General features: G+C 43.3%; 1 protein-coding gene across 1 annotated transcript; it reads left to right on the forward strand.

The window, feature by feature from the left end:
• The first annotated feature begins 308 nt into the window (after nucleotides 1–308).
• Nucleotides 309–21,381, forward strand: TOP2A (DNA topoisomerase II alpha). The gene is made up of 35 exons (XM_076356791.1): nucleotides 309–353; nucleotides 777–923; nucleotides 1,091–1,181; nucleotides 1,651–1,714; nucleotides 2,224–2,369; nucleotides 2,748–2,845; nucleotides 3,165–3,377; nucleotides 3,583–3,756; nucleotides 3,964–4,065; nucleotides 4,561–4,698; nucleotides 4,875–5,013; nucleotides 5,283–5,440; nucleotides 5,869–5,994; nucleotides 6,457–6,567; nucleotides 6,661–6,766; nucleotides 7,434–7,543; nucleotides 8,304–8,396; nucleotides 8,868–8,982; nucleotides 9,301–9,422; nucleotides 10,008–10,156; nucleotides 10,875–11,106; nucleotides 11,235–11,369; nucleotides 11,494–11,694; nucleotides 12,265–12,460; nucleotides 13,781–13,872; nucleotides 14,467–14,607; nucleotides 14,711–14,794; nucleotides 15,437–15,634; nucleotides 16,593–16,698; nucleotides 16,999–17,139; nucleotides 17,581–17,731; nucleotides 17,871–17,932; nucleotides 18,244–18,369; nucleotides 19,442–19,665; nucleotides 19,967–21,381. The coding sequence occupies exons 1-35, from the start codon at nucleotides 321–323 to the stop codon at nucleotides 20,114–20,116; spliced, it is 4,674 nt and encodes a 1,557-aa protein (XP_076212906.1). The 5' UTR covers nucleotides 309–320; the 3' UTR covers nucleotides 20,117–21,381.
• The last annotated feature ends 1,927 nt before the right edge of the window (nucleotides 21,382–23,308 follow it).

A 23,308-nucleotide genomic window follows, 5' to 3' on the forward strand; every position in this document is an offset into this window, starting at 1 on the left:
CGCACCACCAACGCCAACCGGGCAGGCGTTGGGCCCCGCCGCACAGCGCCCCCCCCCTCGTTCTTCTACTGGTCGATATCGCTGCCCGTCCCGCAACTGTCCATTCTGAGTGGCTGGTTTGAACGCCCGGAGCGCCTTGTGACTGGCGAGAGGGAGGGAGGGGCGCGACCCGTGTCCCCGCCCTCCCGCTGCGATTGGCGGCGCCCTGGGGGCCCGCGGGCGGGGATTGGCGGAGGGTTTCGGCGGGCTGAGCGGAGGTTTGAAACGCGCCGGGCAGTTGGGGCCGCCATCGCCTCCGCTGAGCAGGGCCCGCCGCCGCCATGGAGCTCCAGGAGTCCCCGTCGCCCCTCCGAGTGCGTGCGGCGCCCCGCCACCCTCTCCCGCCCCACGCACCGCGGCCCCCTGTCCCCGCAGGGCTTCGGGTTCCCTCGCCGCCCCGTCCCCTCGGCGTCCCGGGCCTCCCTCAGCTCCCGCCGGGGCCCCCTCGGGGTTTCCCCGGGCCCCTCTCGCGGCCTCTTCCCCCAGTCCCCCCGGTCGTCTCAGATCCCCCGTTCCTCTGAGATTTGCCCCATCCACGTTCTCCTCGCCCCCCCCCCCCCCCCCCCCCCCGGGATCCTCCCTCTCTCCCCTGGTACCGTGTCGGGGTCCCCCGCCGCCCGGGCCCACTCCAACCCCCCAACCCCCCCCCCCCCCGGACTTGATCCCCTTCGGGCCCCCCCCAGTTCACCTCCCGGATCCCGCTGCCCCTCACTGCCGCCGTCTCTCCCCCCGAGCAGCCCGCGGACGAGAACGCCCGGGTGCCCAAGGGCGATGGCACCAAGAAGGGGCTCTCGGTGGAGCACATCTACCAGAAGAAGACGCAGCTGGAGCACATCCTGCTCCGGCCCGACACCTACATCGGCTCCGTGGAGCTGGTCACCCAGGTGCGGGGGCAGGCCCGGGGCAAGGGAAGGTGGTGGGGCTAAGCCGCCTGAACTCCTCTGTGCAGGCGAGAAGTCATTAACATCTGTAAAACATCTGCTTTACGAACTGATGGCACAGGAGAGGAGGTGTACCTGGGGTCTTTATGTATTTCTTGCCTTCTTTTCAGCAAATGTGGGTTTTTGATGAGGACGTGGGCCTTAACTGCAGAGATGTGACCTTTGTGCCTGGCTTATACAAAATCTTTGATGAGATTCTAGGTAAGGTGACCTACCTGTTGAGTCAACGATTGACACGTTATTAATGGGTGCTGAATGTCTAAGAAACTGGAACTAAATGTAAGAACTTATCAAGTGTACTTTTATCTGGTTGCGTTGTCGACCAAGTAATGTCTATTGCATAATTTGATGGATGGTGTTTGCAGAGTACATTGTTTGTTGATTGTGTTTGGAAATATTGGATACTAATGTCCTTCCATTAGCGCTATTTAATAGTAAGCCATTCATGGGATGATGGCGCACTCTATTACAAAACCAATTTCATTCAGCCCAATATTCTCCCTTTTATGTTAACTTGTAGTACTCTTCCTGGTAACTTGCAAGATGTTTGCATACCAAGATGATTATTAGTAACACTATTGAATTTTTGCATTCATTCCACTGAAGACACTTTATAGTTAATAGTTTTGTCTTGATTGAAAATGTAATAACAATAATCTTTCCATTCTAGTCAATGCTGCAGACAACAAGCAGAGGGATAAAAGCATGTCATGCATTAAAGTTACAATTGATGTGTAAGTTTTATTTCATTTTTGCTCGTTGCCTTCCCAACTCAAGTGCGTTAGATTTTCTCACTCGGATGCTGTTCTGCTAAGCTGGTGTAGTGTTGGAGGGCTCTGCGATGCGGACGATCCAAGTTAGACCAGTAGTTCACCAGTTGTGAAAGCCGCCTTCTTTGTTTAGTCCCTTGGCCTCTTACAGAGTGCTGACTGGTGAAATGACTGCTTTTTTGTTGTAGTTGTTTTTCTTTGTGGCTGTTTTCCTCTTTTCTTCCTCTCAACCTTTTTATTCTGTCACTGAGCATAGATAGAGGATTTTTGTGTGGTGATCCATTTCATAGACGGCATCCGCAGAGCTGAGCATTTTTTTTGTTGACTTGTCCTCCCTCTGCTGGCTGTTTCTGCAATTGCTGAACAGATTTGCTCTTGATGAAATGGTGGCCTTTCCCCAGAGCTTTTGTATAATACTTGTTTTATAGCTCAGTCATTTGCAGCCTTAAAAACACACACTTTTTTCCCCCTAGAGAGAATAACACAATCAGTGTATGGAACAACGGGAAAGGTATTCCAGTTGTTGAACACAAAGTGGAGAAGGTCTATGTGCCTGCTCTTATCTTTGGACAGCTGCTAACATCCAGCAACTACGATGACAATGAAAAGAAAGTCACAGGTAGGGAAGACTCTCAAATATGCGCTAATATTTTTGAGCAGCCTGATCGGTTTAAATGTGTGAACTGAACTAAAGGGAGGGGAGGGGGGTCCTTGATGCAACATGGAAACGGCGTTCTGAGTCCCTCAGAGAGAAGTCTCCATGCTCTATTTTATAGTAATAATGGTACAAACATGGAGAACAGGAAAAATTCTCTTTGAACGCTAATGCCAATTAAATACGGGTTTGTGGTCACGTACTGAGTTTGTAGGATGTTGTTGCTTATTGACAGTTGTATTTTGATTGTGCTGAAGTGGCTGAACTCCTGATAGTCTGGAATTCTTTTAGATGGTTTTGGACAAAGGTAATAACACAGGTCTGTTTTCCTTCTAATTCCAGGTGGGCGAAATGGTTATGGAGCCAAACTGTGCAACATATTTAGCACAAAATTTACTGTGGAAACTGCATGTCGTGAATACAAAAAGTTATTCAAGCAGGTATGAACACTTCTCATTTCAGTTAGGTTATACCTGAGATTTTCAAATAAGACCCTAAGTTTTTGTTTCAAAGATCTAGGCGTAACTTGCATTCAGTGCACCGTGACTAGAATAAATTTGGCCCACAGTTACTGTACCACCAAATAGAATTCAAATGAATAATGAAATGAGCAGACATAATCAGAATTTAGTTTTTAACCAGTGGGGGTTTTTTTATTTGAAAGTATTTAAAACTCATAAATCAGCTTACTGCTTTTAAAAACTAAGCTAGTTGCTTGTGTGTGTTAGACTTGCAACTCACAAAACCTCTTTTTCTCAGACCTGGACAGACAACATGGGAAAGGCTGGTGAAATGAAACTGAAATATTTTGATGGAGAAGATTACACATGTGTCACTTTCCAACCTGATCTGTCAAAATTCAAAATGACAATTCTTGATAAAGACATTGTAGCACTAATGTCTCGAAGAGCATATGATATTGCTGGATGCACAAAGGATGTCAAAGTTTTCCTAAATGGACAGAGGCTGCCTGTAAGTGAGCATTTAAAAGAAACGGTAATATCTGTATTTGTCGTGCTATTTAGACAGTGAGATTTTGTTGAAGCAATTTCCGTCATTACATATAGTAAAGCGAAAATTTGCATGAGTGATTTCTCTACCCACTTTTCAGGAGGATATGAATTAAGTATTTATAGGAGCTGTTATAAACGAGTTGTCTGCTTTCATCTGTATGCAGGTGAAAGGATTCCGCAGTTATGTGGATCTCTATCTGAAGGACAAAGTAGATGAAACTGGTAATGCGCTTAAGGTTATCCACGAGGAAGTAAATTCTCGGTGGGAAGTGTGTTTGACTTTAAGTGAAAAAGGCTTCCAGCAAGTTAGCTTTGTCAACAGCATTGCCACTACAAAGGTAACTCTTCTTTAGTTTATTTAGTCAAGCTAATGCCATATTCTTCATCATTAATATTCTTAGCTATTTTCAAATGTATGCATGTTAGTGAAAAATACTTAGTTGCTTAATGTTGCAAAGACTATGCTTAAAGTTTTAAATAGCTATGCATACGTCTTTTTTTTTCAATTGAATCACCACCAGGTCTTTGGTCCCATTTTCCCTTAGGGTGGCAGGCACATTGATTATGTAGCTGACCAGCTTGTGACTAAACTCATTGATGTTGTGAAAAAGAAGAACAAAAACGGAGTTGGAGTGAAGCCTTTTCAGGTACAGTGTCAGAATTTCCCCAGCGGGAAACACAACTCTAGCGTTATTGCAAACCGTAACTACAGCTTAATGCATTACTACATTAATTAATAATACATATTTCCATTGTACAGACAATAGATATAAAATTGCTAATTATTGAAGTCTCATATTGTCCAGTTTAAGCCAACTAACAATCTTCTCTTTGTTTGGCTGATGTATTTTGTCATCAGAATGCTGTAAGTCAGTGCAGATGCACTAAAACTCAGTATCTGTTAGATAATACCTATTTAGGCTGAGAGCTGCTGATTCCTTGACATCCCAAATCATATAACATTGTTCATCAATGTTCATTAGCTGTCTAAATTCTTCCAAGACATCTAGGAAAATTCAAAAACATACAGTGATAATTGAGTTTTTCCTCACTGTGTGATTCTGACAGGCGAATGTCAGAATGCACTGCTGTTACTGAGATGAGCCTGTATAATGTGTGATGCTTGTTGTATTTAACTATAGGTGAAGAACCACATGTGGCTTTTTGTGAATGCCTTAATTGAAAACCCAAGCTTTGACTCTCAGACTAAGGAGAACATGACTCTGCAGGCAAAGAACTTTGGCTCAAGCTGTAAACTGAGTGAAAAATTTATTAAGGGTGTAAGTATTGATATACATGGATAATCAAGATGTCTGTAAAACTGCATCTTATGTTTAATGTGGCAAATATATACTTTTGAAGTAATGTCATGAACCAAAAAGAAGTACATAACTTAAAATTCTATCATTGTTAAGGCTTTTCCCACAATTGTTTGGGGTTATTTTTTGTATTGCAGGCAGTTGGCTGTGGCATTGTTGAAAGTATCCTAAACTGGGTAAAATTTAAAGCTCAGAGCCAGCTGAATAAGAAATGTTCGGCTGTGAAACACACTAAGATTAAGGGTGTTCCTAAGCTGGATGATGCCAATGATGCTGGTAAGTGTTTTACATCCTTTGTAACCAATTCATTCAAAAACAGTTAAAACTTGTTCGTTAGTCAAATGAAAGAATTGTCTCCTAAGGAAAAATGAGAAACCCTGTCTATCCCCATTTTACAGTCCCATTTACTATGTTTATCCCCATTTACTAAGTGCAGTGCAACAAAACCTGTAGGTGTTAGAAGATATTTATTCTCATTCAATTTGTGAGTGTGCAGGCTTTGATTTCACTTCTTAATTAGAAAATTGACTTGTTTTTTTTTATAGGCAGCAAGAATTCTTTAGATTGTACACTTATCCTGACTGAGGGAGACTCAGCCAAAACACTGGCTGTCTCTGGTCTAGGAGTGGTTGGTAGAGACAAATATGGAGTATTTCCCCTTCGTGGGAAAATACTCAACGTCAGAGAAGCTTCTCATAAGCAGGTTAGTTGGAAAATCTTTATAGTCTCCATGTTAGAAGGCGCGGTATGCTTTGTGTAATGCAGTGTGTTTTAACTGACTCAGTACAGCTGAACACCTGGAACACTATCTCATAGGAGTAGTGTCTTAAACACCTGAGTCTAGTCTCATCTTCAGCCTGCCTTGCTGGTTAAGCGGGAATACTCATTAAGTCCTGTTCGGTGTTTTGCCTGAAGGGATCGTGTTTGTGTTGTGGACTAGAAAATGCTTGGAATGATCTAGAATAATTTAAGTGTTAGACTTCGGTTTAGAACTGGTAAGTTTCTAAACAGCAAAAAAACACTGACAAGACAAAGCTCAGCCAACAGTATACTTATGGATAATTTTAAGACTTTTTTGAGCTACTTTTTAAGTCTGAAAGACAAGTTTTTATTCCGTGTGATCTTTTCCAGATTATGGAAAATGCTGAAATCAACAACATCATCAAGATTGTTGGTTTACAATATAAAAAGAACTATGAAGATCAAGAATCTTTAAAGAGTCTTCGCTATGGAAAGATTATGATTATGACAGATCAGGTTAGGTTCACTAAAACTGAAAATTGGGGGAGGAAAAAAAACAACACTTGAATACAGAGGAAAGAAGAAAATACTACCTTTCTCCCACTGCCATTGTTGTACCTAATTCTCTGTATTCGTTTCTTTTTATCATTCTGTATTTTGGTGGGTCATAATGTCTTTTCAGCCACAAAACAAAACAGATAAAGTAGATGGGGGAGTAGCATCACCAAATAGCTAAATATTGTCTTTCCAGTCTGCTGATTCAAGGTCCTTGACCAGTCCTTGATGCCTCTTTTCACCAAGAATATGCCTTTTCTGTTTCTCTTAATTTTCAGTAGTTAAACAATGCATGGTCACCTTTTTAGAAGTGAAAGTTAATAGGGTCAGTTAGCTGGCATTATAGAATCGTTTGCTATTAAGCTAACAATTGTCACTTCCATCATGTCCCTGATTAAATGTCTTTTTTTCTTTTTAAATCAGGATCAAGATGGATCACATATCAAAGGTTTGCTGATTAACTTCATCCATCACAACTGGCCATCTCTCCTAAGACACAATTTTTTGGAGGAATTCATTACTCCCATCATAAAGGTAAGGGTTGGGTAGATGGTAAGGTGAACGAGTAAGGATCCATTGGTCCAAATCTGCCTCTTGTTTCACAGTTAAAATATTTGTTCATTGTAGGCCTCTAAAAACAAAGAAGAAATTGCATTCTACAGCATTCCTGAATTTGAAGAATGGAAAACCAGTACACAGAACTACAATTCCTGGAAAATCAAGTACTATAAAGGTTTGTAGAAAACTGAATATGGTGAAATTAAATGATCCAAGTAAGAGCATTCATGATTAAATTCAGAGTTAGCCCTGCTTTTGCAGAAAGGGTTTGGACTGGGTGACCTCCAAGTCTCTTCCCTCCTAAGATATTCTGGTTACAAATACATGCAACATAAAATATAAAAGTAAGGCAACAATAACCTCTAACTGGATAAAATCTCAATAAAATCTTTCAAAATGGAACTACAATATTGTAGGTAACCATTCTTTCAGCCCTCTTAGGCAATTATGCTCAGTTTTATGTGCTGTTTTCCACAGTACAGTCCTTGTGTACTGTAAGCTAAGTACTTACTTCAGAATTGCTTAATACCAATAAGAAAGTTGCCAACTGCAGAACAACAGCTGGATGATGAGGAATCATTTCCAATTTGCAGTTAATCATTTCACATATCTACAGGAGTTACAGACAAAATCCAAAAGTACAACACGCAACTGCTCACTTATCTGCAATTCTTGTGATACCTTACATCTCATTTTAAAGTAACCTAAGTTTTCAATAAGTTATCTTCATGCTGTACATTTATATGATGCATCACAGAAACTAGGCATAGAAAAACATTTCTTTGAACTGCAACTTAAATTAAGCAAGAAGTTGTTAGGATTAACTAGTATTGTCTCTGCAGGTTTGGGTACCAGCACATCGAAGGAGGCTAAAGAATACTTTGCAGATATGGCTAAACATCGGATTGGCTTCAAATATTCTGGTCCTGAAGATGATGCTGCAATCACCCTGGTAACTAACACTTGATTTAATTGCTGACTTACTACCTTTGGTATTCTACTGCTGAGAGTGCTGTGTATTTTCTCTTAAAATGCTCTTAAAGGCCTTTGGGCTTGAGGCAATCTCTTTGTTACCAAGGCTACAGCTTTAGCCTAGCCAGTAGAAGCAAATCTGTCCACGGACCTCAGGCCAAGAGTACCCTTTTAATGATGGTTTTTAAATATAGCTCAGAACAAACTAATCACTACAAACCAATTGACATTTTCAGACACAATACTAAATATTCCTTTAACATTTTTCTGCATGTTCTGCTGTAATTTTCTCCAAGTCAGACCTCCCCTTTCTCCCCCAGATTTTTTCTTGTAAAGTAGTTCACCAGTGGATTAAAACAGTCCTCGCTTCTGTGAACTCCTTCACCTTCAGTAGACATTCACTCTTAAGTCTTCTGAGCTATTAGGCAAGGCCAAAAAACCATGTTTTTTCCCGAAAATATTAATTAACAGGAAAATCTGCTTTAGTTTTCCATTATTATGTTAAAAATACATACATTTAAACCTAACTGCCATGTCTTCTAAAGACTGGTGGGAATTATGCTCTTAATATATTTAGCTACAAGAACCTTTTATTGCACTTAAGCTATTAAGTCAGCCTGTTTAGCATGTTATTCTCTTGGGTAAACTCTTCCTCTGTGCTTTCTTTTTCTCAAGTGATCGAATAATGCACACCACAGAATGTCCTAGAATTGAGTTACTTTTCATTTTGTAATATACAGGCCTTTAGCAAGAAGAAGGTAGAAGAGCGAAAGGAGTGGCTGACTAATTTCATGGAGGATAGAAGACAACGGAAGCTGCATGGTCTGCCAGAGGTAAAAGGTTTATGTGTATGAAGGGAACTGGTTTCCTCTCTCTCCCTGGGGCTGTTCTCAGCTTCAGTCTGGCATGCCAGAGCTGCACACAGCTCAGCGTCAGTGAGTCAGTCACTGGATTACAGGACAGTTAAAATGTTTCAGGATTTTGCAGAGCAGCTTCTTCTCTCATCAGTGTAGCCTCATTGTCCAACAGCTAATTTCATTTTTAACTTTTATCTTTCAAATTACTTTATCAACAGGGAAATGGTAACTCGAGCAGGACTGTATGAAGACTTGATTTCTCAAAAAAAAAAAGGGTCTGCATCATGGGAAGTGATGTTCCACTTTGCCATGCTAAGAATGTCAGCACTTGAGCTGTGTAGCTAGTCTTACAAGGAGCTTCCATTTTAGTGAAATTAGCCAAGTATGAGCTAAGAAACAGATTAGACCTTGTTAAAATTAAGGCAATCTTGCACCTGTTTTTCTTAGGAATACCTATATGGGAAAAACACTAATCACCTGACATACAACGACTTCATCAACAAGGAGTTAGTCCTGTTCTCAAACTCAGATAATGAAAGATCAATCCCGTCACTGGTTGATGGTAAGTTATTTCAAGATAGTGATTCCTCATAGTGCATTCCCCAGAACTTAATAAATGGGTGTTTGTATGTCATATCATCAGAATCGGGGTAACCTGCTGAGTTTTCAGGGTCGGTGTTCTGAAGTCCGTTTTCTGCTGTCCAAGTTTTTTAATCTTTGGAGTAAATGTCTTGTCCATTTTGTAGTATATTATTGCAAGTACCTTACTCTCCTGGTCTAGAATCTTCAGGTATATAAGTAGTTCTTAGTCTCTAGAGAGCAGAAGCGAAGTGAAGCACATTGTGCGTTCTAATCACAAGGCCTTTTCTTTTTTATACAGGTTTGAAGCCAGGTCAAAGAAAAGTTCTTTTCACATGTTTCAAACGAAATGATAAGCGGGAGGTGAAGGTTGCTCAGCTGGCTGGTTCTGTAGCTGAGATGTCCTCATACCATCACGGTGAAGTAAGAACCTGGCCTGGTTGTGCAAAATGCTTTTTAAATGAAAGGCAAAAAAGCCCTTCTGTTGACTTGACCGTTAGGATGCCTCTAAAGCAGGATTAGATGTTTGAGTATAAACGCCAAAGCAAAGTGGCTGTATATCCGCTATTAATTCTTCAATATTAATTTAGTCTGCGATTAGTCAGTCTGCCTGTCCTACCTAGACTTTATGGGAGTATATTTCATTCAAAAGGTAGAACAGGAAAAACCCTCTTTATTTGTGACAGATTTAGGCAGATGTTAATAGCCTTTCTACCTTGGTAAGGAGAAGTTAAGCACTAAAACCAGCTTCCCTTGTGAGATTGATAGAATCTTTCACTGGAGATTCCCGGAACAGGTAGATAGAAATATATCGTGGGTCACTGGAATATATCTAATCATCCAGACTGGAGGGTCTTGGGATGCAATTTCAGTGAGAGTTTCCTCTAGTATTGTATTAGTTGAGTTTATCCTCTATGTCAGTTCTGTTCTTGCATGAATTTTGCCTTTAACTTTGTCCATTCAGTGAAGAATTCTGCATTTTTAGCTTTGAACCTTCCTTTATTGCAGGCATCGTTGATGATGACTATTATTAACTTAGCTCAGAACTTTGTGGGCAGCAACAACCTCAACTTGCTACAGCCTATTGGTCAGTTTGGCACAAGGCTGCATGGTGGGAAAGACTCTGCCAGCCCTCGATACATCTTTACAATGCTCAGGTCAGCATTACAGATTTCTCACTGTCTTAATTATTCGTAGCATATTACAGGACTCAGTTTTACAGCAATTAAAATGAAAAATGAATTTACTTTTTCCCTTTAAAACTTTGGACTACTTGCATACTCAGACTAGCAACAATTGAAGTGAGATTTGGATGCTAGATTCAGGTATGTAAACTTTTGGTTATCATCCCAGAGAACAGAAAGGCATAGCAGAGAATATGGAAAAGGGAGCAAAAACAAAGGGAGAAATTTGGGTAGGATAATAAAAAAATGAACTTGAGTTGGGAGAGTGAAGTTCTAGTATCTGAAAGTACGGTGCTGTAGTCTCTGTGACCCAATGGGGTTGAACTCAGGTTCAACTTGGTCAAATCTGTTACTTGAGCACGTGGATGGTTGTACTAAAGCAAGGTATAGAGAACTGGAGCCTTTGCAGACCTTAAACATCTAATTTACATACTTAAAGTACGAGCTTAGGGTCCCATATAGTCAGTGGAACCTGTAGAGATTGGTGAGATTGCTGAAGATGCGTCTCTGTTTTGAGTGTTATTCTAGAAGCCTAGTTTCCTAACACAGACACCCAGGCTGCATGGCTAAGGTTGGTTGGTAGTAATAAACCTGATTTATGTGTTTTGTTTGTTTTCTGGGGGATTCTTTTTGCATGGTGGTCACTGTTCTGTAACAAGAATTTGGGCTTAAATTCTCTTTTCCATTCTAGCCCACTAGCACGGTTGCTGTTCCCACCAATGGATGACAATGTCCTGAGGTTCCTATATGATGATAATCAACGTGTGGAGCCAGAATGGTATATGCCTATCATTCCAATGGTGCTGATAAATGGGGCAGAAGGGATTGGTACTGGCTGGTCCTGTAAGATCCCCAACTTTGATATCAGGGAAGTTGTGAATAATATCCGTCGTCTGATGGATGGAGAAGAGCCATTGCCAATGGTAAATAATGTATTTAAAAAACAATGTCTCATCCTTAGTTTATTCAGCACTCATTGGAGCATTTCATGCAAGTGCTTAAAAACAGAAGCATCAACACAAAGCTAAATCCAGTGTTCTTCTCTGCTTAGCTTCCTAGTTACAAGAATTTCAAAGGCACAATAGATGAGCTGGGACCTAATCAGTATGTGATAAGTGGTGAAGTGTCTATCATTGATTCTACAACCATTGAGATCACTGAGCTGCCTGTCAGAACATGGACACAGGTAATAAACAGTGAATTTGCCCTAGGAACGTATAGTTTGCCCTGTAAAGCAAAAAGTGATTAGTGGGTTTTGGAGCTTTTCATCTCCATGGAAAACATGGGTCTGACTCTGATTCTTTTCTCAGACTTACAAAGAGCAAGTCCTGGAGCCGATGTTAAATGGGACTGAGAAGACACCCCCACTAATCACAGACTATAAAGAATATCACACAGACACGACAGTGAAGTTTATAGTGAAGATGACTGAAGAAAAACTAGCTGAAGCTAAAGCAGTGGGGCTGCATAAGGTCTTCAAACTCCAAACAAACTTAACATGCAACTCCATGGTATGTAATAGATATTACCGAAGAAAGTTCTTGGCTTAACTCAAAGACTGTGTGGACAGCTGCAGTTGCTGCATGTAACAAAAATACTCTTGCAGTAACCTATTCGCTTCAATTTTTCTGCTGTTACTGGTTTTAAATTGGCTTTCTAAATATACCTTCAAAAGGTCAAGAGACTGGCTTGGGAATGGGCCCAGAGTGGTATGGTTTTGCCTGAAGGGAGTCAAAATGACCTGAAATCATGCAGTTTACACAGACCTTTGTTGTGACAACAGCACCGCCATTGAATGTCTGGATTCTGACAATGTGTGAAGCTTGATGCAAGATGTTTATCCTCCAGATAGCTTTAAGATTCAAGTAACCTTAACCCTACTGTGTGTTTTCAAAACTTTGGAATTCTAAAATTGTCTCTGCTGCTGTGCTTGCAAACTGAAGTAATTTCTAAAACAACACTAAGGTTTTATAATCTGTTGGCTAATAATTCAATTGTACTATCACACCTGTGTTATAGGTAATTTTCAGTGGTTTTGGAAATCAGTTTTATCATCATAACATCTGTGTTCTTTCATCTAGGTTCTTTTTGACCACGTCGGCTTTCTCAAGAAGTACGACTCTCCCCAGGATATTCTTAAAGAGTTCTTTGAACTCAGGCTCCGATACTACAATTTGAGAAAAGAATGGCTTATTGGAATGCTAGGTGCCGAGTCTGCAAAACTGAGCAACCAGGCTCGTTTCATCCTGGAGAAAATAGACGGCAAAATTGTGATCGGTATGCATTGTTCTTGGTTACTTGGTTTATGAAACTGGGAGAAGAACTAGGCGTTCCCTTGAGTTCTGTCAGCACCCCCTCAGTCCCGGACTGGCTCTTAACAAACTACACCAGAGCTTATCTTTCTGTTCCAGTAACATACAAGAGGAAAATGCTTCACAGAGTATCCTTGGTCTATAGACCATTATGCAAATATTAATTAAAATGGGATACTCGTTTAGCTTTCCTACTGTGTGTTTGACACTATTTTGAGAGTAAATTTTTTTTTTTAATAGTTTAGCAATAATTCCTATCTATTTCTGACTCAGTAGGAATAAGAGTTAAGTACTGGTGGGGTTAGAAAGGGGTAGTGTTTTCTGTTCAAGTGCATACTTCTTAAGAACCCGTATCTCTGTGTTATCTTTGTGAACCTCTGCAAAAATATTCCAAATCATGTTCTCAGTGGATTGGGGTTTCAAACTTAGAAGATACTCAAGTTAGCAGCATCTGAGAATCATGAGCTAGAAAAAGAAGCAGGTCTTTGTTCCCAGTATTCAAATTTTTCAATCAACTTTACCACCTCAGTCTAAAAGGCAGTCTGTATTTCACTTGCATTCATGGAGGATGCAGCTAGACAAAGTGTCATAAGATGCTTTGTGGTTTGTGTCTGAAGGCAGCCCAATAATCCCAACAGCCTGTGTCTGTTTGGCTTGACTCAGGAAGAGAAATAAGTCCCCTGAAAGGCATTTTCTTGGGTTTTTGTACTAACCAGTTCCAAGGCTGACAGAGCTGGTTTCATTTGTATTTGTGTCTCATGGTTGAATGCTTCTGATATCTTAAAAAGGAACAAATTCCAGCTGAAGCATTTCCATTGTTTGGGGTACTTACAGCATAAATTTCCCAGGTGAAGTCTAATGAGGTGCATGCTATACCAAAGCTTTTGAGTGCTATCGGGCAGGGGGGGTCCTCCCCTGCCTGCTTGTTATCGTGAAACCTTTTTGACACCATCACACCTTTTTTTCCAAGTTCAAAAACTACTTAGGGCAGGGGAAATGCATATATGGAAATGAAGAAGAAAAATATTTACAGTGCTCGGGCAGGTGTTCCTGACAGGTATAGGAGCAATGCTGACCTGACAAACCACCTGCTAAGTAGGAACTTTTTAGGTGTTATTTCAGGCTCTTCCACATGTCCCACCTCTGATGAGGAAAGGCTGTTTTAGAGCCTGATAGGATGCTGACCTGCTAGAAGCATGGGATCCAAAATTTAAAGCTCATCTGTCCTTCCTAACAGTGATTGGTAGTGGTCACTAACTGACAATCCTGAAATGTCTGTTTATAGAAAACAAACCCAAGAAAGAGTTGATTCAAGTTCTTATCCAGAGAGGGTATGAATCTGATCCAGGGAAGGCTTGGAAGGAATCGCAAAACAAGGTAATGCTTCAGTCATCCTCTCTAAATAGATCCGAACTGCCCCCTATCTCTGAAGCCTCGTAATTCGCAGGAAGAAGCCCAAGTTGCTTTTCAATTGGTAGAATTCAGGGGCTTGTATGTCTGGTATGTCTGTGATAGGAAACAGAAAACAATCAGAAATTCAGTCTCTTGTTCAGAAGGCACTGAGACCTAGTTGTTCAGGTTTGAGTCTGTCAGGTCAAGTCCTCCTGCCACAGCAATTTCTGCTGTTCCTTAAGGGTTTCCTTCCGCCTGTGGGACACAGTTGTGGAAGGGCTGTGAGGAAGATGGCAGTTTCAAGCAGCCTGAGGAGAGACTCTGGACTATCAAGACAGAGAGGCCAAATAGAGTAGAGCAAAAGAGATTTGGAGAATTGTTTTTGCAGATGGATTTCTCTGTGCAATAGCAGCTGAGGCTTTAAGAAATGTCACTTTATTCATTTCTGAATTATTCTAGAAGAGTCTAGGACACCATAAGCACATGGAGTACCTGTGAAGCAGTCCAAATTTGATCAATAGTGCTACCCTTGTGTGTCAATATATTTGTTGACAATGTTTGTTTTAAATCCACATTCAGGAAGAAGAGGAGGAGGAGGATGAGAGTGGGAAAGAATCAGCTGCAGCTACTGGACAAGACTTCAACTATCTGCTGAACATGCCCCTTTGGTATCTGACTAAAGAGAAGAAAGATGAGCTCTGTAAGCAGAGAGATAACAAAGTATGTTCCTTCCTTTTCTTATAAAAGCATTATTATAAAATATATTTTTTTAATGGTGGATTAAAATATGTGACTAATGATTATCGACTGTGATTCCCTTTAGGAAAAGGAGCTGGAAAACCTTAAGCGCAAGAGTCCCACTGATCTGTGGAAGGAAGACCTTGCTGTCTTTGTTGAAGAACTTGATGTACGTCAGTGTTCAGTGCAGATGCCTGACTTCCTTGTAGTCTTATCCACCAGCTCTTTATTGACTTTTTTGTCATAACAAGGAATCTAAAAATGATGCATCCTATGTCTTGCAGTCATTGAGGAGAATGGAAGCTTTCTCCACCTTCCTAGCTTGGATAGGAGTAGCACTGCTCTGGGCCAGGGAGTCAAACCACCAAGGTGGCCGTTGGAAGGAGGTCAATTACCAGTCTGAATAGTGAAGAGGAGTTTTAGGAGGGCTTGGGAGAAAACTAGTACTAGGATATAGTCTGAGGAGATGTAGATCAAAGGGCTTTTTGGACACTGAAAAGGTGAGGGAGGAGCTGGACTTTACTGAACAGATCCCAAAGTGTGGGCAGGCGTCTGTGCACCATCACACCTGGTCACTGCCTGTGTCTCTTCTTACTCCTCAAGTAACCAAACTACAGCTCTGGCTTAAATCACTGCTTGAAAATGTGCAGATCTGTAGCAGAGTGGGAAGCTTCATTTAAACTGATGGTAGGAAATCTATCAGCAAGTATAGAGTGCTTTACTGCAAGGGCTGTGATGGTGGGGGTTTTTCAGTAGTACATTGTTTCTTTGGTATTCTCACGGTTATATTATTTTATGCTCACCTCTGCAGGCAGTGGAAGCCAAGCAAATTCAGGATGAGATGGCAGGGTTTGCTGGTAAACCTTTAAAGGTGAAAGGAGGGAAAACGAAGGTGAAGAAGGCGCAACTGTCAGAAGTAATGCCATCACCTCATGGCATAAGGGTTGTTCCTCGGATAACTGCAGAGATGAAGGCAGAGGCAGAGAAGAGAACTAAAAAGAAAATAAAGGTAAAAAGGAACATTCCGAATGCTTAATCTTTCTTTACATCCTTTTCAATACAGTCCTAAAGAAATGCAAGTTCTTGTTAGCTGAACTTGTCCTGATGAAGCAGCTATTCAGGGAGAGGGAGAGGGACAGAATCTTAGGACATGGGGAACACTGGAAATGGATGTTTCTCAGTCTAAAGGAGAACAGATTCACTAATGTAACAGGAGATGGCTTAGAGGGAAATCTTTCGGCAAGAGCATATATCACGATGTCAGAGATGGGTTGGTAGCTTAGAAATGAAAAGGCAGATGCAAGTAAGGTTGTTCTAGGTGTCTTGGGGATTTTATAAATCCGCTAGCAGGCAGGAAGTACAGCTAGTAAATTCACTTCCTTAGAACAGCCTTTGCATTTCCAGTAATGCTTTCAGCCACTTAATGCCGTTATTGTTCTCGATATCAAGGAGATAAAGAAGATTTAACTCTTTTTAAAGAGGTAGTTGAAATTATGCCATTCAGCCATTTGCAACACAGAAAATTAAAATATCCCCTCACCTGTTTTGACCTGTAAGCCAGACATATTGCTCCTTTCCTACAGATGGTTCCATCTAACAGTTTTTCCAAATAACTTGCACTGTTGTTTTTAACCCACCCTGTTCAATTCTGCATCCTCAACACACCCTAGAGCCATACCATCAGCACACAAAGGCGGTACCAAAGCGCTCTCAGGAGTGGGGACAAAGTTCCTGTTTTTGTTAATGTTGGATTTTGCATTTTAAGTCACCTGACCTGGGGACAGATCATGTCTGATTTACTTGGCTGTAATCAATTTTACACGCAGTTTGTTTCACAAACTCAGATTTCTTGTATCACTAACTCTCACACGTCTAAAATAAGTAGCTCCTTTCTACATTACTCTGTGTGCCTCTTCTAATGGTGTGAGCTGACTCGCTACCTATTTGATATCTGCTTCTGTCTTCAGAGTGAAAAAAATGAATTTGATGAGAATCAAGAAGAAAACGCATCAGGAGACAAAGAGTCTTCAGGCCTTAAGCAGAGATTAGTGCAGAAGCTTAACACTGAGCGAGGTAAATGCTTTTATGTGTTATTCCATCAGTGGAAAGTGAGGGGAAGGGTTGTAAATTTGGTTATCTGACCTCTTCCGGAAGGTGACGAGTAACATCTAGGATCAGTATTTTTGGAAAAACTAGGTGAGAGAGAAAGTGATCCTGGATAACAGTCAAGCGGGATAGATTACTATTTCTCTTCGATGTTTAAGCCAGAGTCCTCTGAATTTAGTGATGTATTTCTAAGTTGAGCTTGAACTGCGGAGCTTGAGGTACACATGGAAGTTTGCTGGTTCATCCCGCCTCCCAATATTTTTTCAGGTGCTAAGAGACAGTCCACTCTACCGTTTAAGCCATTAAAGAAAATGAAGAAACGAAACCCTTGGTCTGACTCAGGTTCTGATTCAGAGTCTGATTTTGAAGCGCCTCCTCAAAGAGAGAGAGTGGTTCGCCAAGCAGCAGGTGAGTGACGACACAAATGCAGAAGAGGGGCACTCTGTGGAGGAGAAAATTGAACAGACTATTTAGAGAGCTCCCAGAGCCCGAGATCTCAGTCAGAAATAATTTTTAAGAGGCTTATTTATTTTACTGTATATAACAACTAAATATTTCTACCGTTTGAGCAGATTTTCACAATGCTTTTCAAGGAAAAGCAGAAATGGGCAACTAGAGAAATAAGGTTCTTGATTTTAATTACACAACTGTCTTGGCAAATCAAATGTGTTGTTGGTAAGCAAGCCCAGAATACACTTGTGATTTGGAGTCTTCCCACTGGCAGCCTCACTATCTGCTTGTTTTTATTCAGATTTTTTTTTTTTAATAACTGCAGCTAAAATATTGAAAAAGAAACTGAGCTGCATATTGCCACATGTGTAAAATAATACATCTGTGTCGTTTCATCAGCCAAAGTCAAGGCCATAATCAGTTCGGACTCAGATGCAGATCTCTCCAGCTCAGATGAGGAGTCTGAATTTCGGGGCGACAGTGAAGGCAGCACTGAATCGGATACAAACTTGAAAGAAAAACCTGCTCCCAAGCCCAGAGCTGCTCCAAAGTGAGTATTTCTCCGCATAGTCGCTGGAAATTAGTTGAGCTTCTAGTGTTAATGCTATATAGAAATCAATAGCTCTTTTTCTTCAATGCACCTATTTAGCGCATCATAAGTTGAAAAAATACTTGGTTTTGTATTCTAGGGAAACCACTGAAAAAGCAGCTAAAGCTCCCAAGCGAAAGCCAGTGCAAAGCGCTATCCCCGGTGAGTACAAGACCTTGTTGATTTTCCTAAAACCCCACGAGAGTGCACTGGCCATTCTGAGCAGCGCTTAACACTGACAAAGGCAGACGTTAGTCACCAGATCTTGCAAAGAAACTTTGGTGCTAGGGTGCAAGCTGGTTTCAGTGCACCAGACTTTTTGTCTGTTTCTAACCTGAATTTGTGATTAATCCAGTTTTAATAGTTGTTCTTTCTATAAAGGGGAATCAAAATTATTTTCTTCTGCTCTAATGTTTATAGCCAGAGTAGACAATTTGACTATTTCAGACTTACTTTCTGCTTTCTTTATTCAGTTCAAGTCCAAGATGTTGCTAATGAAAATGTGAGGCAAGCTCCCACAGTTCCTCCTGTCTCCGTGCCTCACAGTAAGGCCGTATCTAAAAAACCTGCCGCAGCTAAGAAGGCCAGCGCCGCTAAGGGTAAGGCGAAGTTTAGTAAGATCATTTTTAGATAACAGTTGCTATTCCTGTGGGAAACGAGTCCGAGTGATTTTGCTAGACATTTAGAGGCCTGAATAACTTGAGTTTTCATTTCAGGAAAGATCTGAGGTTTGTGGCAAAGGTTGCCTAGCTGTTGTCATTTTTAAAGAAGTTTGTTTCCAAACATATCATGTTCTAGTTCATCTCAGACATGCTTGAAGGGGGTGAATTTTAGTTTGGGAACAGGAAAAGTGAATGCTTCCTACAGTGCTATGTAATACTTGGCAGAAGTAATCCGAGTGGAATTTGTGTCTTGCAGTCAATGTTCTACTTCATGTCTTTTTGGGAAGAAAGCTACTTGGTAGCTTGCTTCCCAGGAAGAAGAAAAGCTTCTTTGGGGTAGCTTGATCTATTTAGTGCTAGCTTGACCTCATAAATCTACGGCATTTGACTCAAGTTTTTTTTAAACTTAACTGCCCTGAGTCTTTGTGAAACTTCGAAAGCTGTTTTGCGATTCCATCACTAGCTGGTTTTGATCCCAGCAGTAAAGTAGTACGTTACTTCACAGCAAAATAGCTGTTTCTTCCTCTTCTAAATTGAGGAAGCCTATTATCATTCAGGACTGGCCTGCTCATTTCAGCTTAACTTGGAGACATGCTTCAAGATGCTGTTAAAAAAATGTCAAAATATAGGTAAGAAAGAACTCCACAAGTAACTGTTTAGTATAGATGGTAAATTCATTCCCTCCCTGTGCAAAAGTTTCGAAGGTATAAGATTGGTTACACAGCCTTGAGAGTCCAAGACTTTTCAATCTGAAATAGTCTGTAAATTGCTTTGGGTACATTTTAATTTGATCCTCTAAATGTAGTGGAACTAAGCAGATAAACAACCTCATTTCTCCTAATCTTGGTAAAGAGCAATCTTTCTATAAAACTATGCTTCAAAATGAGACGACCTGTGTGCTGACCTCGCAGTATAGTGCAGAGCCGTATTTGTGCTGGAAGTAATTCACAAACTGCGAAGGAGAAGAGAGGCAGCAAAACGAGGGTTTAAACGCAGAGTTCTGTTTCAGATAACCAGCCGTCCATCATGGATATTCTAGCCAAGAAAAAGGCTGCACCCAAATCCGGCAAGACAGCGGTGAAGGAGGGATCCCGGGATTTTGAGACTGGAGCAGCGGGTGACAAGTCTGACAAGACCAGGGGGCGGAAAGTTGTCAAAAGGCAGCCAAGCTCTTTGGATTCGGATTCGGATTCAGATTTTGGCTCGAAGCCTTCCAAATCAGTTGCAGCAAAGGTTTGTACTCTGCCACCCGCTAGAGCCGAGGGGGTACCACAGCGTGTGGTGTCGGTTGTTCTGGCAGGAAAAGCGTGGTAGAGGTAGAACCTCCTCTGCGACGCCCGTCGTTATTGCTGGGTGTGGGGAAGGTGGGTGAGAAGGGGGGGTCGGGCACGCGTACTTATCCCACATTGTTGGTTTGGTCTCATCAGTCCAAACAACCACCTTGCCCGTGACACAGTGGTACGTTTTGTGCTAATGGTGTTCCCTGTTTATGCTCAGATTCATGATTCACTTCTTGACTATGCTTTCCCTCCAGAAAGCCAAGCCAGAAGACGATGATAGCTTTACTGTTGATTCAACTGCTCGTGCGGAGAGCCCCGTAGCAGCCGTGCCCCGTACCAGGCCTGGACGTCTCAAAAAGCCTGTCCGGTACTTGGAGGAGTCCGATGAGGATGATATGTTTTGAATTTGTATGAAGATTGTGAACTGCTGATCCAAAGAACATCTCAGACTAGGAAATCTTTTTACTGAATTTAAGCTAGTCCAAAAATGTTTGTTACGAGCGAATACATCTCTATTTTTCTTGGTTTTAAATAAGTTAGGTTTGTTTAAACAGGAACCCTCCTCCCTTCCTCATGAACGCTGGAGCCATGTGCCCAGCTCGCGCTGATGCACTTCCCTCTTACCCATTAGCTAGCTGGAATCTTTTGACACTTTGTGGTGATTTTAATGTTCAAGTAGGCTTTAGAACATATCAAATCCTTTAAAATACCCTCTCACGTAGACACCTTCCACTTTAGATATCTTAAAAGCTTATATATTTTATTATTTTTTAACTCCACAACCATAGAGACGTAACATGTGAGGTGTAGGCATTTAGAACTCCATGCTGGTGTTTTTCTTCCTCTTTTGCAGTCCTTTATGTCAGCGCAGGCCCCTGTTGCTCAACCTCTGCCATGTTGAGTTTTAGCCTTTGGTTTTTTAAATTCGGATTTAGTCACGGAGGTTTGTGCAGACTTGTCTCCACACCGTGCTCAGTGTTGGCAGTTTTATCTTCTGTCTGGCTGCCAAGAAACCCCGTGTTCAGCTAGTTCAGCCCAGAGGTCATCTTCAGGTAAGAGACGCTTGTGACTGCCAATGCCTTGTGCTGTTAAAGAGCTAAAGGGGTGTCTCTGCGGTGCCAGCTGAGTGAGGCGGGCTCTTAGAGAGGACAGAGGCAGGACAGACATTCGCCGTGCAAGGATCTTTGATCTGCGGGAACTTGCAGGAAAGCCCGTTGGTTATTCCAGTGCACGCGTTGGAAAGCAGCAGGTTCCCCCGTGCCGAGCTGCTCTGCTGCCGTGCTTGGCACTGGAAAAGGCTGCTGTGCATGAAGCCTCTCCTGCCCCTTTGTTCCTGGGGACAAAGAGCTTCCCCTTAGCTTCTGCACGCCCGGCTGCACGAAGGGTGCAGTCCCCTGCGAGGTGAGGCCTGTTTGTCACCTCGGTGCCACCGGGTGGTCAGACCTTCCAGCGCTCGGGTTCCTCAGCAGAAGCAGGGAAGCGTCATCTTCCCCTTTGAAGTACTTCACTGCAGTATTTATCTAGTCGTGTTTTGCTTTTCGTAGAGCTATTTCTATAGCACCGAGGGATATTTCTTGACTGTCTATGTAAATATTTTTTCTGTGTTTTTTGTCTTGTCCTGAGTTTCTGTCCTTTTTAATATTTATATAATAAAAGTGTTTTTACTTGAGCTTTCCTCAAAAAAAAAAGGAGTTGTCCTCATCTGCCCGTTCCCTCAGTTTTCCCTTGCGCCGGCTCTCCAGGGCCATGGGTTGTCTTTGTTCATGGTGAGTACTTGAAGCTCGGACTTTCTCAGGAGCAAGAGGCCATCGGCTCCCACCCTCTGCTGCCAAGACTGGTCTAAATGGGTCATCTCCATTGTCTAACCACCCTCGTTATTTCAGAGGTTATTTCCAGTGCTGATTTAGCCGATTTTGGCATTGTTATGGAAATTGACCATTGCAGAGCTTGTGCCAAGCCCTCTGCTCCGCCATCGCAAAGCGATGGCGGAGCAGAGGGCTTGGCACAAGCTCTGGTCTGGCTGTAGGGCTGGTGCAGACCATCCCCGTGGCGTGGAGCCACGTAAAGAAGGCTGCACCCTATAGAAAGAGCTGTAGGAGCCTCGGGCTTCGCAGAGGCGGTCTGCTCAAATGGTGTGTCTTCTGCTTTCCCCCCTGCCACGGGGGAGCTGGTGCTTTGGCACTCGGCCAGGGGACTCCGGTCCCCTGGCCGGTCACCCCAAGCTGCCAAGCGCTGTGAAAGCCCCACGGGTGTCCTGCTTGCCCCAGGGGCAGCTCCCGGGTGGGAGCGGGTCAGCGTTTGCTGCCCCCCGAGCCCTGGACCCTGCCCCAGGCAACGCCTTGCAGCCAGCTCAGGTGCTGCCTGGACTGTTTCCCTGCTAGTTCCTCGCTGCTAACGCTGTGGCTTTGCAAAACCGCTGGCTGGACCCGCTACCTCGGCTCCACAGCCGAGGTTTCCAAATTCCTGCGAACGCCCGTGTGGCAGCCGGTGTCTGCCCGCGCAGACCGTCTGCCCCAGGATCTGCTGCTGCAGCCGGCGCAGAACTTCAGGTGGCTGAAGTTTCTGACGTGCTCAGCGCTCCCGGGCTGGAGGGTTTTAATCTTGAGTGATGGGTTTGTGCTGCCTCTCTGGGCTGGAGTCGCGCCCCTGGGGGGCTGCCTGTCTGCTGGGGGGGCACGTGGCAGGCTCTGCTCCGGCTGCTCCAGGAAGAAATGGGGGTTTAGTGTGCAGGGTGGTGCCCGCAGCGGGAGGGATCAGGGTCACTAATGAAGGTGTGGGGGGACGAGCTGCGCTGTCCCACGTCCCCACACCTGGGTGTTCAGCACCCCGGGGCACCCAGAGCATTATGCACATGGCTGAAACATGCAGCTCAGGGTTGGTGTGGGGCTGCCATCATGCTGGCAGGCACAGGGAGCTGGCGGTGGCTCCTGGGCTGGCACCAGGGGACGAGCAGGACCCAGCTGTGACACCCACCTCCCCCCCATGTCCCAGGCTGGTGGTTCACCGCACACAGGGAGCTGCATGGCTGCAGGACCAATTGGCAACCCCCGGGGCCCGCCCGTCCCCCGCCAGCCGTGGCGTGGCGGTCGGGTGCAGGCACTATCAGTGCCACTGAGGTGCTTTGCTGGAACCCAGTCAAGTGTGGAAAGCACTGTCAGATTTTCCACTGCCAGGCTCTGGAGACCGTCTCCGGCGCGTCCCCGCCAAAGGGCCGTGCTATTTACGGCTCTCCTTGATGTAAGCGCGCCCGGAGAATCAGTTGTCACAACTCGCACAGCAAATGGCGAGGCCGGGGCCGCGCCACGCAGGCTGCTCCGGGCTGGCTGTGTAGCTGCTCCCATAACCCCGGCATCACCCCAAATGTATATATAGAGCCGTGTGTGCATGAACACACGCACACACACAGACACACAGAGTGCACCACAGTGTCTACACCAGGATTTTCTCTATCACAAAATCTCCCTGACTGGGGCGCTGGGGATGCTGAGCACTGCTGGAGGGGGGAGCTGAGCTGTGGGGCATCGGGCACCAACCCATCATGGGCATCGCATGTCCCCCGAGGGGTGAGGAGAGCCCGAGGGTGACCCGCATCAACC

This window comes from Aptenodytes patagonicus, chromosome 20 (genome assembly GCF_965638725.1).
Source record: "Aptenodytes patagonicus chromosome 20, bAptPat1.pri.cur, whole genome shotgun sequence".
NCBI lineage: Eukaryota > Metazoa > Chordata > Aves > Sphenisciformes > Spheniscidae > Aptenodytes > Aptenodytes patagonicus.

Bases quoted from the DNA above. Each gene is read 5' to 3' on its own strand.
- TOP2A (XM_076356791.1), top strand. From the start codon at position 321: ATGGAGCTCCAGGAGTCCCCGTCGCCCCTCCGA. The intron at 10,157-10,874 runs GTCAGCATTACA...TTTCCATTCTAG, and splicing joins TACATCTTTACAATGCTCAG to CCCACTAGCACGGTTGCTGT. The intron at 12,461-13,780 runs GTATGCATTGTT...GTCTGTTTATAG, and splicing joins AGACGGCAAAATTGTGATCG to AAAACAAACCCAAGAAAGAG.